Below are 13900 nucleotides of genomic sequence, written 5' to 3'. Positions count from 1 at the left end.
CAATGCCTGGGTGGTTGCACAGCACAGAGTGCTGATATGTACAGCACCGTGTCCCAGGGTCTCACCTACACCCCTGGTGCATGCACTAAGCAGCTTCAGAGAGGCATAGAAAACAGCACAGTTTAGCCCTTGCCCACAAGTCATATGCTGACAAAAGCATTGTATAGTCTGCTAATTCCTGGACATTTTTAGTAGTATTATTCTTTTTGACTTATTTTGATTTCTATTATTTAAATGAAATCTCAACATGAACATCTTCCTCTTTCACAGAAGGTGATGTTGCAGCCCCCTTTCCCAGCCCCATGAGCGATCCCTAGATGGCTCAAATAGCAATGGTTTCTTCCCACTTTTCTCTCCCACCTCAAGGTTATTATGCCTCAATTGCTTAACTTAATTTTTCAGCTTCTAAGCTTCATTTAACCTACTGTGGTGAGAAACGGCCAATCCTCTGTAAACATCTCTGTTTCTCACCATTCCTCCCCTTCAAGCCAGCTGCAGAGCACCTACAGAGGAGATTTTGAATGCTTTGTGAGTCCATCTAAATTTAAGTAGGCAATTTAAGTATTTTGTCGGTATCTCAAACAGCTCTTTACATGAAATCAGCACAGAAACACTAACCTAGTGGGAGGTGAGGTGTTTGCCACCTTTGCAGAGGAAGGATGTTAGCCACCTGCTATTTCAGGCAGCCCTCCTTAGGGATCCAATCTGGAGTACCTCTCATCTCATCATGCTTAGTACTGTTTTACAACCCTGCAGAACCTCAGCATTTGGATGGGTGACCAATGCCCAGTCTGAGAGGATCCTTGAGGGTTTGGAAGGTGGATTTGGGTCTGGTTTTTGGAGCCTGGGAGCCTCACAGCCTTTGGCTGGTCACTCTCCAGAGCACCTCCCTGGCTTTCTCCCTTGCTAAGCATCAGCTCTGTCCACATGGGGAGGATTTATGGCACTTGCCAGCAATGAAGTATCTCAGCTGGTGCTGGCAGTGCGTTTTGTGCTGGTAGTGCGTTTTGTCTTTGCAACACTATGCTACGCCAGTGACCACTGCTCATGGCAAGAGGCATCCTCAGCACCCTCTTCCCTTCGCTGAGTAGGCTGCCCACAGCATGGTCACCCTTCACCCCAGTGCTGGCAGTACATCTCCTTGCTGCCACTCATATTCCTGCATGAAGAGATGTAGGTTGCCTTGCTGCCTGTCTCAGGAGACTTGAGTGGCCCAAAGTAATACATCTGCCAATGCATTGCTGTAAAAGTTCCCATGAGAGTATCTGTCTGTGGGGAACAGGGGTTTCCAAGCTCTCTGGATGAAGCACTGGCCCAGAAGCTGGTGCCAATTTACTGTTTGTGATTGGACAAAGAGCATCTAATAGCAGAGGAAGTTGGGAAATGTGAGGCAGGGAAAGGGGCCCATCTCTGGGTGTAACAGAGCCAAACAAGGTCAGAGAAGGGTATATGGGAAGGTGGTGCCAAAGCACTGGGAGAAGGAGCTGTATGATGAGGAAACAAAGTTGTTGCTTAGAAAATGGAATATGACTGAGGCTGGAGTCGGCTGAGGGAGAAGTGAAAGTGACAAGCTGGGGGTAATTCAAGCAAGCCAGGTCTCTGCAAAGATACGTAAAGCAGTCTGATAGAGTGGGGATGTCTGATGAGCTGGGACTGTGCCAGCATGAGTTGAGGAGGAGTCAGGTGGGAGATAATGAAATGAGGAGGGAAAGGCAGACAGCAGGAGGGGTACCTCTGTGTCAGGCATCTTGTGTTGCAGACATTCCCTTGCTCATGATATGTTTGAAGCATTTTTATCTGACCGCAGGTGGGTCTCCAGGCAAGAGGTGTGAGAGCCCAGCAGGGATGCAGTCCTTTGGAGCTAGGCTTCCAGAGTCCTCTCACCTCAGAAGTCATGCAAACAACATTTCCCTCAGAGTGAATGTCATTCAATCTCCCTGCAGAGAATAATTAATTTCATAATAATTTAAAAGAATTTAATGCTGCCTAATGGGCAGAAGTGGGCCTAAACTCTCGCTTTTTTTTGGATTTGTGAGCGCAATAGCATGAAGAACTTCCAGGTATGGTATCTGTCTTGGAAATTGCAGCTGGAGGATTAGGCAAGTGAAATACCTGGAGTCTCTGGTTGGTATCTACAGTCACATCTGATGCTTAGATTTCAAACCACGGGAGGGGGTGGGGAAAGCTTTCCTTTAAGAACTTTTTCTCCAAAACACCAAAGCAAAATGCACCAAACAAAAAATCTGGGTGGGACAAAGGGGTACATATTTATTACCCTGAGGATCAAGAAATCATAAGACATCTATTCTATTTACTGTGTTTAAATTCATATTGTTATACAAACTCCACCTCTAGCTGTGCATCTTCTGGAGGGACAAGTTGGTACGGAGTGATCCTGAAAAGATGAGAGAGATTCCTGGAGGAGAGATTTACATTGCGTATCATCTTATCACTAGTCTGTCCCTCTTGCTTTTTTTTTCCCTTGCACAGCAAAAGAGATAATTAAAGAGACGGGGATTTAATTACAGCCAGGTAGGCCTAGGGGGAAAACCCACTTGGTGAAAGGACCTTGCAACAACAAACAGAAAGTTCTCCAGTTTCCTGGCTTTGAAGGATTTAAATCTGTGGAGGGAGGCAGGTTGGAGGGGGAAAGAAAGTGATTAGGCTGGAGTTTGCAAAACACAGTCTTCCCCCTCTTTGGCAAAGTGCTGTCTTCAGCAGTCTGGTCCTCACCACCAGCTCTCCTTCCAGTCCCACCACCCTCCTGCTCCTCTGCAAGAGCTCAAGTACTTCTCAAGTGCTTTCTGGCATCACTGTGTCAGTAAAACAATTCTATTTTTCCCCCACTCAAGGTTTTGCACCACCTTCAGCCAGTGCAGAAAAGCCTCATGATTTTTTTGCCTGCTGTGTTGTGCCCCAGGCAGTGCCCACCCGTGTGTCCTACCTGAGCCAGCACCACACTCACCCTGGGAACTGCCAGCTGGGCACAATTTCAGAGGCGAGAGATACCAGTCTGGCGCGTGGGAGGCTGCCTCTGATGTGAATCATGCTATCTGTGGTAGGGATGGGGCCCTGCATCTTCTCTGCTAAGCCGTACCAGCTTATCTGGCCTGCTGCGCCTGCCTTGCCAACGTTCTCACATCTTTTTCATTTCCAGGCTGTTGGGTGAAAGGGTATTTATTTTGTTGCTGGGTTCTGTCAAGCTTTCAATCAGTGTTGAGGGAAAAATCTGTAGAAATAGTCCTGTGTCTGCTCAATGCAGAGGAGCAGCCAAGCATCTACATTAACTCCTCTAACCTCCACCAATGCGGATAGTTATTTGTGGGTGCCAGCCTTGCTCAGCAGTGGCTCCATGCAGCAAGGCTAGTGCTTCACCACTCAAAAGTCTTCCAAAGCGTAACACCTTAAGCCTTCAAACAGCAACGATCTTCTCCATCCTGCAAAGTGTTTCTGAAATTTGTTAATTAGGTTAATAATAAAATGGGCAATTGATTCTTCTGAGCAAACAGGAGCTGCTGCTGCTGCCCTCCCGGAAATCAAATACAATGATAGAAGTAAAGAGTGTTTTTCTACATGATCAGCTGAACTAGTGTAGCAATTTCCCAGTTTGGTGAATCCAGCACAACGACAAGGAGAGATTTGTCTGTCTTTACGTTTCTTATGCTATTACTAGAAGACTTATTTGCCTTTAAAGAAGGAAAGGGGGAAGGAAAAAAAGATGAGCTGGTTTATTCTGTGACATGTGTACACAGCCACAGGCAGTGCCTGTTATTTCACTTGCAAACAATTTCCTCTCCCTTTTGTTTATTGATGACAGAAGGCATTCCAGCCAGGCACACTGGCTCTTTCCCGACTTCAAAGGAAGTCAGGTTACAAAGGCAAGTAACATCCACGCAAAATGAAGTGCAGGAGGGGCAGGCCCATCACAGTCGACCTCAATGGAAGGTTGCATGTAAGGGAAAAGACCAAAATGCACCAGCAGGAAAAAAAATAGGATAAATCCTATTGCTACCTCAATGTGACCAGGTCACATGTGATGGCAGCACATGTTCAAAACTTTACATGAGAGTGTGCCCATGAACCACCTTTTGCTTCCTCCTTCCCAAATGTGCCTGTGCAGGCAGCTCTTGCTCACACACCAGGGGTCTACGCATCCAGGGAAAATTGCAGACTGGAAGTAATGGGCTTTCAGGTCTCAGTTCGGAATGGAAGTGAGGACAGAGCTCTTTGTCACTGAAAACATTATCTAGCACCAAAATCAAGGCACTGGTGTTTCTCAGTGTCCAAAATTAAGATGATGGTCCTTGCCTGCCTAGGGCTCATGGCTGGATCAGCAAGGACCATGCTTTGGAGGAGGTATGGCAGCGCAGATATCCAGTGTGGAGGCTGCCATCTGTATAGCCCAAGGATGGCTGCTCAGCCCCACAGGGAAAGCAGGTGACTTGGGCTCATGCTTGCTCTTGGAAAAGTCCCAGGACTGAGTTGGTTGTTTCAGCAGTGGTGTTCTTCTGGATGCTTATATTGCCCCCATCTAAGGGATGGGGAAGCCCATGCTAAATTCCAGCCTCGGCACAAGAACCATCCCCCTGCTCTGCTCACTCTGGGGATGGTCCTGATGGCCTCCAGTTTGCCAGTCACCAGGTTCTGCCTGCTCAGAGCCTGGCTTTGCTACAACAGCAATTGTTCCCTGTGCTTAGGTGGTAATATTTAGTGATGGAGACGTTTTTGGGTATACCACTCCCATGGGCGTCAAGCCAGGCTGGGACATTGCTGATGGTCTACCCCAATAACTCAAGGAAGGATAGGGACCAGGCTGTGCCTGCATGGTATATCCCAATTAATTATGTCGTTCAAGTCCAGGCAAATTGAAGAATGTTTTCTTTCTTCTGGTAGCTCAGCCGAGCTGACCTGGGATTTGGGTGATGCCATCACTGAGTCAAGCCATGCTCTATGATGGGGCTGAGCCCCCATCCCTCATGACTCAGCTCAGCCCCAGCCAGGGCAAGCCAGTGGGAGGAACTGGAAGTTGCAAAAAGTTAATGACAATTCTTCATTAGTGTCACTCAGCTTAATGAAGCATTACTCAGCGGCTTCTCCACCCACCCCCCTGAGTAGGAGCTGCTGGTATCAGCTTCCTCCCGTGTCCATGGCAGGTCTTTCAGGCGGGATGACTCAGGTCACCCCATGCATCATTAGAGCATCACACTGCAGCAGGTCTGGCAGTGTCCCTCAGGCCACTCGGTGGGTGACGCGACCCAGGAGACACACAGACCCACACCATCATCACACAGCAGCAGGGCACACATTAGCCGAGCTCTCAAGCCCTGCCTGAGCATGGGGACAGGGACAAAAAGAAGGCAGAAAGAGCATTTACGAGGAAACAAAATGTCTGCTTGGTGCAATGTCAAAAATGGTGTGTGCTCTGAAGCAATGAAAGAGTTGAATTTTGATGATTTCCATTAAATTGAAGCTTCTTGGTGATATATTCAATTTGTACCTATGTTTCTTTATGTCAACTTTGTTTTATTTTCACTCTATTATTATTTAATTATTGATTTTTTAATTTTAATAATTAAATTGCTTTTTCTGGAGTGCTTGTTCTTTTCTTTTTAACAACTTTCTTATTCATTGTGCACTCATTTCCTTTCAGTTGAGTTAACTTTCCCTCTTAGGGCTAACACAGCAAGGTTTAGCGTGGCATAGCATTGTTCCATGTCCAAGCAGAGCTCTAAGGTTTTCTCCAGGCTGGAATGCCATTGAAATAAAGCCATTGTACCAAACAAAGCATTTTGAGCTACAGTTTTTCTTTCAACTGGGAGAGTTTTTTTCTCGGATCAAACAAATGCTTTCAAGGCAGGGAAAACTCAAAAAACTCCTGTCTGTCCCTCGTCTCAAACCCAGTCAGTCAAGGTTTGCTTTCAAAGTGATGCCTTTCAGCCTCTGTCTTCTACTGTCCACGTGGGCTAGTGTCGATTGAAGTATGGGAGATGCCAAACAGAGAAATAAAAGAGTGAACTTCTGCAAAGTGCTCAAAAAGCCAAATACTTCCTGAGATTTAATTTTTTTTGCTCCTATTCCCCCCACCTCACCTCCAGTTTTTATTTAATATCTGTAAAACAAATTCCCCATCCCTCACATCTGCAGGTACTGATAGGGTTGAGTATTAGCATCTCAGTCATACTTGTTTCCTATCTAAAAATGATGAACCACCCAATTTGTATATTTATAGTTTAAAATAATGGCAAGAAAAGGTACAGGAATGGAGGCATTTTCCTCCTCTGCATACAAATGCACAGTTTTTCTTTGGAAGGACTTGCAAGAATTATGACCTTAGTATTAATTGTATTTCACAAAAACATTATGAGTTAATAAAATTCATTTGTGTCCACAAGCATCTTTAGAAAGTTTCAGTCACTGCTGGTGAGCAGGCAGTGAGGGTAAATTCAGGCACGAGACGTGAGCAAAGACTTTCAGATCAGAATATGGATCTATCACTAGGATGCAAAATGCTTGAAATAATGGATCATGTCTTCCAGTCATTTGCTATGTAAGTGAGGTCTCTTTTTCTCCAAGAAAGAAGCAAAAGAATCCATTTGCTACCTTTAATTTGCTTGGAGCACTGTAGCAGTTCTATTTTGAGCTTGTTTAAATTGTTATACGTCAGGTGTAATGTTGCTTGTGTGATTCTTTCCCAGGTTGTCCAGGGTCTGGTTGTTGGAAAACTTACCAACCACTGCACGGAGAGGACCCTGCTCCGGCTCAGCATCTTTGTCTTCGCAGGCGTGGGCCTGGGCATGGTAAGACTCAGCATGAAATCATCCATGGTGCCTTTTAATAACGCAGCAGCACAAGGTCTGTGAGACCTGGCTGTAAGCTCTGCCCCTTGAAACGCCACCACTGGCTTTGCTGGGTGGTCCTTGGGGGGAAACCAGCTCTCCTGGACCTCTGTGCAAACAGAGCTGCACTCAGCGTAAGCACCATGCCAAATAATGATGAAGAGCCGCATAATAGTTACAGGGATAAATAAAATAAATAATCTAACACAGAAACTTGTTAAGGCCCTCCTGAGTCACTGGATTTGCATAGAAATCTTGCACTTAGTTTTGTCAGCGACTGCATTTCCTGAACTACCTAGAAGGTAAATGAAGAGTGTGGGGGGAGAAATCATTGCAGATGTATGCTGCTGTGAGACAATGGAGGTTGTTTGCTCTTTTTCTGGGGTTTTATTTTTGCCCAATTCCTCAGGATGAGAGTATTTGGTGAGGGAGTAGCAACGTAATAATTTTGTTGCTCTATTTTGGGATGAGTGATGCTACTCATTACTGTTTGTGTCTGCATGGGCAACAGTTGATGCCAATCTCAAACGGTAATTCGAAAACTGAGATGATGTAGGTAGCTCTGCCAGTAGTAGTGTTTGCTCAGATAAGCTGTGCTTGGGGAACCAACAGTTCTGCCCAGGTGATGGGGATGAAGTAAGAGTGCTCACCAATGGGCCCCAAGGACATTTGAGCTGCGTCAGCCTTTCAATGTTCCCTGAAGGATTCAGCCTCAAGCCTTGCTGCCAGGGTGTCGGTGCTCTCACTGGTGTGGGTAGGATGGGTGTCATTCCCACAACCACACTTCAGCCACAGGGAGGTTAAGGCCAAATCCTGGAGGGTATTGAGGCTCATGATTCCCAGCTACATGGATGAGATGAGGCACCTACTAATCTGTGGTTAAATTGCATGCCCAAGATGAGGCTGGGAAGGGAAGATGGATGCAGACAAAGGCTGGGTTCCTAAGATGGAGTGCAGTCCTCCTCTCTGGGATTCCACTGCTCACAGAGATGCTACCATGTGGTGGGATGCTCAGGAAGAGTCCTTCCTGGCTGGCGTCATGTGGTTTTTTGCTGACATTCATGTGCCACCTTAGCATAGGACATCTGCACAGGGCTTGATGTTCCTGAGCACAGCCCAGGAAAGGCTTTTTACGTGTCTCTGTTGTTTTTTGGTCATGTGTGGGGGCAATTTCGTGAGACTAAGGTGGACCTGGCCCAGATGGAGCACCCACAACCTGGTGCAGGACAGGGTGCTGCTGGGACTGGCTTCATGTTCCAAAGCCTAGTCCCATGGGAATCAAGCAGAGAAGCAATATGAAGTAAATGGCTTTTGTGCACTGAGGTCTCACTGAAACGTAGGGATGAATGTAGGAGAGAAAATTTCAATGGCGAAGAAGAGACAGGCAGTATGGCTTGCAGCCACTAACGCCCCAGTACGGGGAGGCTCACATTGGCTGTGCAAGGAGGGAAGCTGGGAAGGGAAATCGTTTTAAAGTTGGCATTACACCAGCCCTGGAAGGCTGTGGACATCCTGACAGCACGGGCCTGGAGACAAGGGTCAGCAATTACTTCCCATGAGAACTATTCATAGGCAAATACAGCTGCGATCCTCTTCACTGGGGATGCCTTATTAAAAAGTACTCTGTTCAAGCAGCTGCAGAGAAAACATCCGTTTCTGGGGTGGCTTTCCGTCTTGGTGGGGATGAGTGCTATCACAGCGACAGTCCCCAAATGCAGAGATTAATGTGCAAAGCTTTTAATCCTGCACAGCCACTGTTGGAGCAGCATCCTGCCTGCAGTGCCTATGCTGCATCTGGCCTCCAAATGAAGCAAATTCCTTCCTCAAAGGGTAGAAGTGAGGAGAAAAGCTAGCTGTTAATAAAAGACACTCTGAAACCCATCTTTGTATCTCCAGGAGGTAGGCTGAAGTGGTTTTGGAAGGCAGACACAACCAGCAGCAGACAGATAGACATCTGGAAAGAAGCTGCAGGATGTTCCCAACAATCAGCAGCTGGAGAAAGGAAGGGGTGGGCTGGGAGCTCTGCAGTAGCAACTGGAGAAGGAGAGAGGCAATGTCTGATCTGCAGATGCAAGCTGGGAGCACGTGGGCAGGCTTGTAGGAGTGTTTGGCAGTTGCAGCTGGGAAGTTTTCCTCTGAAGGCAAGGCTGTGCCTCGTCCTGCCTTGCTGCCTTTTTTTTCCCAGGAGTTTGCTTTTTGACCTTGTCTGCTGAAACTCCTTGTTCTGCCTCTCACCTGAAAAATGCTTTCAGATCTGCTCAGGTCAAAAAGATTGATACTTTCCCAGCAGCTGAGGAGTAGCAGAGACCAGGTTCTGCCTGGCTCAGTCCTTTCCAGGTCCCAGGGGAGTGAGGAGGCAGGAGCCATCTCACCTAGTTTTACAGGTGACCCAGAAGTGGCTCAGCTCTTTTCTGCCCACTTGCTTCAGCCTGTGAGGGAATTTGTACAAGGCAGGGGACAGTTAAAAATGTTTTTTGCTATGAGATCTGCAATGTTGTCCTGCAATGACATTTGCCCTAGCAAGGAATTATTCTCCCTCTGTCTGAATCTTTATGTACCAAGTACATCTTTGTTCTCTGGTTCCTTAATCAGAAGTGACTAGATCTTAACCAAAACACAGGTAAAAAACTCCTCCAAGGAGAGAAACCTGGCTGTGTGTGAATCTAGAGGGGAACTAGGAATAAACCTCAATACTTCCAAGTCATTAGTGAGCAATATCTCTAGGCTTCTCCATCTTCTGTAGCCGAGAGGCAGGGACCAGATCTTAGAAAAGAGAACACCAAAGAATGAAACTTCTGGCTAAACCAGCAATGGAGATGTTTTCCAGCCACAATAACACACCTTGAGACACAGGCGAGGGCAGGAGAATTGCAAGAAAGGGGCAATTTCCTTTCCATGCCCCAGAGAAATCCATTTATTTGAGCAGCAGGGCTTATGAATGAGCTGAGAGCTGCTCTAGCCCCATGACTTAGGGAGCTTTACTGCTTCTGTTTCAGTATTAGACAGCTGGAGGGATGTCCTCACTAAGAATAGCTGCAATAACAAAATCATTACTCTCCCTAATTATGTTCACTAATGTTCACTTATAGCCAGGACACCTATTCCAGATTACTGAATTCAGTGAATTTATTAGCAATGAAGCAGCAGGACTAGAAATCCAAAAGGTACAAATGTTACATAATGCACTGCACTCCTTTATTTTGACAAGCTCAGTTTAGTTTTAATTATTTATGATAATGAACCAAAATGCCTTCTCTAGGCTGTTTTGTATAAGTAATGGAGGCTTCCTGAAGTACACCACATACATCTGCTGTTCAACATTTCCTCAGGAGTTGGACAACACACAAAAGATGAGAGAGAAGGGTGGGGGATGTCACTAATTCACAGACACTAAAAATACCTGCAGCAGTGCCAGAGAAACATGCTGCCAGATTGTAGGGTATCATTTGCTACTTGTGCTGCATGCTTGGAATAATTCAGTGCAGACAAATGGTGGGCTATGAAAGACAGTGCAATGGCCAAAGCCACACAATCACGGATCAGTTGTAGATCCCAGAATTTACCTAAGTCACAGCTTTGTCTCATGATGTTTTTCTAGGTTGTCACAAAGTCACCACTTGTGCTCTCTGATGATTCATGGTACATTTTGTCCTGTCTCTTAGGCTCTGATGAGGACTGTGTGGCACTACTGCATCATCGCCATGCCACTGATGTTTGCCTTCAGCACACTGAACACCATCACTGACAGCATCCTCACCAATGCTGTCCCTTCTTCCGACACAGGTAAGACTCCTCAAAAAAGACCAGACTGGTCTTTTCTCACTTTTCAGTTCATTAGGTACTTCCTAGCTCATGTCACTGCTATTGAGCATTGGGGCACATTCATTGCAAACGCCCAATTCCCCAGCAAATCTGGCTTGGCAGTTGCATGCAGTGGGTGTCAGCAGAGCAGATGGATGGGGGCTGAGGGGGCTAATACAGGATGAGCTTGAACAATATTGAGCACATGTCCTGCAACCCTGTGCTGCCTGCTGATGTCCATAGTAAGAGAATCTTCTCCCAAACTCTCCTTTCCATGTGAACCCATATGTTCCACCAAAAAAAAAAAAAAAAAAAAAAGCTGCTTTTCCACTGTGAGAGTGACTGAGGGGGCTGTCTGTTCACACCTTTTAACTTAGGGCGTCTCAGGAGGGTATTCTGCATTGTTCTTTGGAAACATGTTTTGCCTCATGCAGTAATTGCCCACCTCTCTACATTTTGGCAATGTTTCTGTTGAAAAGTTCCTATATACAAGGGGGCTGAAAGGCAGTGGTAGACCATAAATCTTTATATCTGTTTTTTTTTATTCTGTTGACAAAGGAAATATGCCTATCTTATTGTCATGAGAGCCTTGCTGAGCTTGTCCCAGGATGGACCTGGGTTAACCCACTTTGGTGTCTCTTGCTCAAGCTCTCTCAGGGTTTCTCCTCAAGCCACATTTACCTGTGAGTTTCTCTGCTCTAACTCAGCCTTTCTGGGATGCCAGCCTGCACCCTTCATCTTCCCTAGCAGACATCTGAGCAGATATCTCTGCACAGCCCCTACTGAGAACAGGAGTTATATATTGCACAGCTCATTAGTGAAGTTTTTAAAGATCTTTTGAGATGCTGCTGGATTGAGAGCTTTTCTAAATGTCACTTCAGTAGTTTATTTGTAGAGCTGACCACCACACCTCCTACAAATGCTGCGAGCCCACAACTTCCGAGTGCAATATGTCTGCTTTGGAGGACCACTTAGTTCCCAGGGAGGTGAGGAGTTGGGATGTCCCAGCCCCTGTGCTCAGATGGGAAGAAAATCTGCTGTTTCATTAGTTGGAGTAATGTTCAGTCCAGGAGGAAGAGCCAGAGGGTAAGGGCACCAAGGGGCTTTGGGAATTTGTCCAACCTCTTCTCAAAGGGGCTTTGTGAGGAAAAAGGGAGCATTGCTTGGCTTTCCAAGCCTGGAGGCAAGCTCCGTTCAGAGAGGAAAGTGGGCTTAGTTGCCTCACCCTGCTCCTTGCTTGTGCATATTGTTAGGTCAGCCTGTGCCTCGGCAGGATGGTTGGTCTCCGTGTGGCAGGGCATTATGGGAGGACAGCCCACAAGACAGCGCAGATGTTCATGAGGGGGTCATGGGACATTAGGGGAGTCATGGGGCTACCCAGGGCATTCCGCTGCCTATCCATCCTGGACTGATGCCATGCCAAGTGCTACTACAAATTGCAGAGCTACAGCTGGTTCAAAACTGGGCATGCTGAGGTGGGGTGCTGCTGGCACAGAGGATCACAACACTCGTGTAAACCTTGCGTCCACTGCTCCTCCTTGGCCCTTGCCTTTCAAACTCCGTTTCCTCCTTGCAATGTTTCCAAGGGAAGAGGCATCTGATGGTCTTGTGCTTGTTTTGGACGCATCCAAGCAGGGGCCGGGGACGAAGACAGGAATGCCTGACACAGCAGAGCTGCCAAACTGCCTCTTTGCAGCAGCTGCGGCAGTGACAGTGTGGGTGTCTCACACAGAAATGCAGCTATTAAAATGCCTTTCATCCATCTTTGGCCGTGGGTGGTACCCCACAACGGCTGCTCCACCCATACAGCAGCTAAAAGGCCACTCCTTCCTATGTGAGCCTGAGCCTGGCTCTGCAAAGCCAGCATTTTGGTGGCACATTAGAAATCCCTGCTTTTCCAGGAGCATAGAAATCTGGCTTTATCAAAAAAAGCCTCACTGCCACTACACAAAAAAATCTGAGTGCTAACTTGCAATAATTTTTAGTTAATGCAAGGAAATCACACACTGGAAATTTGCTTCTGGAACCATCACTCTAGAGCCTTGCTGCTGTCCCTTCCTGATGTTTGTGCCAGCCTGGGGCTGGCAGAGCCTGTGGAGATTTTACTTTGGGCCAGGAAGAGGCTTTCCAAGGAGTTAGAGTTTGGACTGAGCTCAGGTGCCTGTCTCATTGCGGGGCTAGAACGGATGGGGTGTTGCAGGAGGACAACCTGTCCGCCCTTGCTAGACACTGAGTCACTTGTCCTTGCCTTTTAAATAGGTGTCTCAGAAAGGGAACAGTGGGATGGCACCATTCCTTGCACCCATCATACTGCTTTCAGGACCAATTGAAGGTCACTTCCTACTGAGGCTGATGAGATCGCTACTTGCTCTTGCTTACGGCTGGGGCTTTGCTCTCAAAGGAAGAGAGCGGAAATGATTTCATTGATTTCCCTTTGATATTTTCTTCCCCTCTCTTCATCTTCAAAGGCAGGAAGGGAAAATTCTCCCCTGCGTGCACATGCTGTTCAGCTGGGTGTGTGAGCTGGTGGGAGGGCAGCCCCGAATTGAGGGGAATTTCCATCCACACAAGTGCTCCTTGTCAACAGCATCCCTCCCCAAGAATGGAGATCTTGTTCTTGCACAGAGCCCCCCACCCTCAGGGGAGAAAGGGAGGAAGTCCATCAGAGCCTCCCTGTGTAACAGGTCCATGTTTCATGGTTTTATTTGCATGTCAGACAGAAAACTTTCGGAGAAGAGCTGGCAGCCAGGCGAGGCTCAGATCATTGAACCCCCCAAGCTTTGCTTGGGCTTTGCTGGTTTGAATGTGGCTGCTGGCAGCGATGACTTAATAGCTAAACTAGGCCCCATGATTGCCCCACGGGCATGTGGCTGATCTAGGCCAGCACCATCATCTGAGCATGGCAACAGGATGTGAGTTGGAAAGGAGGGTAAGCTAGGGTGCCCCAGCACAGCGGAGGGTGGGAGGAGGGATGGAGCCGCCCATCTTGGGGAGCTGCCAGCACCCAAATCTGTGGGAGGAGAGGAGGCATGAGGCAGGAGAGGAGGATAGGCACTGGGACAGGTCATGGCAGGTATGGGAAAAGGGGGAAAAAAAGCTGTGGCGGGAGGAAAAAAGGGCTGTGAAGGTTCAGTAAGTGGGATAGCCATGATGAAGAAGGTAAGCATGTGCTTTGGCAGAGCTGGACAAAGTGACACAGGAACTCTTCTGTTGACATGATGACTTGTCCCAGTTAAAGGTCTTTCCTTAGATTAGATCCATCA

General features: G+C 47.2%; 1 protein-coding gene across 3 annotated transcripts in view; it reads left to right on the top strand.

The window, feature by feature from the left end:
* SLC22A18 (solute carrier family 22 member 18) overlaps positions 1-13900 on the top strand; it is a 61227-nt gene that overhangs the window by 45290 nt on the left and 2037 nt on the right. For all 3 annotated transcript variants that reach the window (XM_009571838.2, XM_054068929.1, XM_054068930.1), the window contains exons 9-10: positions 6696-6797; positions 10499-10619. In XM_009571838.2, the coding sequence (XP_009570133.1) occupies positions 6696-6797; positions 10499-10619 (223 nt within the window). The remainder of the gene's footprint in view (positions 1-6695; positions 6798-10498; positions 10620-13900) is intronic.

The sequence above is a fragment of the Cuculus canorus genome, chromosome 5 (genome assembly GCF_017976375.1).
Source record: "Cuculus canorus isolate bCucCan1 chromosome 5, bCucCan1.pri, whole genome shotgun sequence".
Lineage (NCBI taxonomy): Eukaryota > Metazoa > Chordata > Aves > Cuculiformes > Cuculidae > Cuculus > Cuculus canorus.
This window is presented reverse-complemented; position numbering and strand designations above follow the sequence as displayed.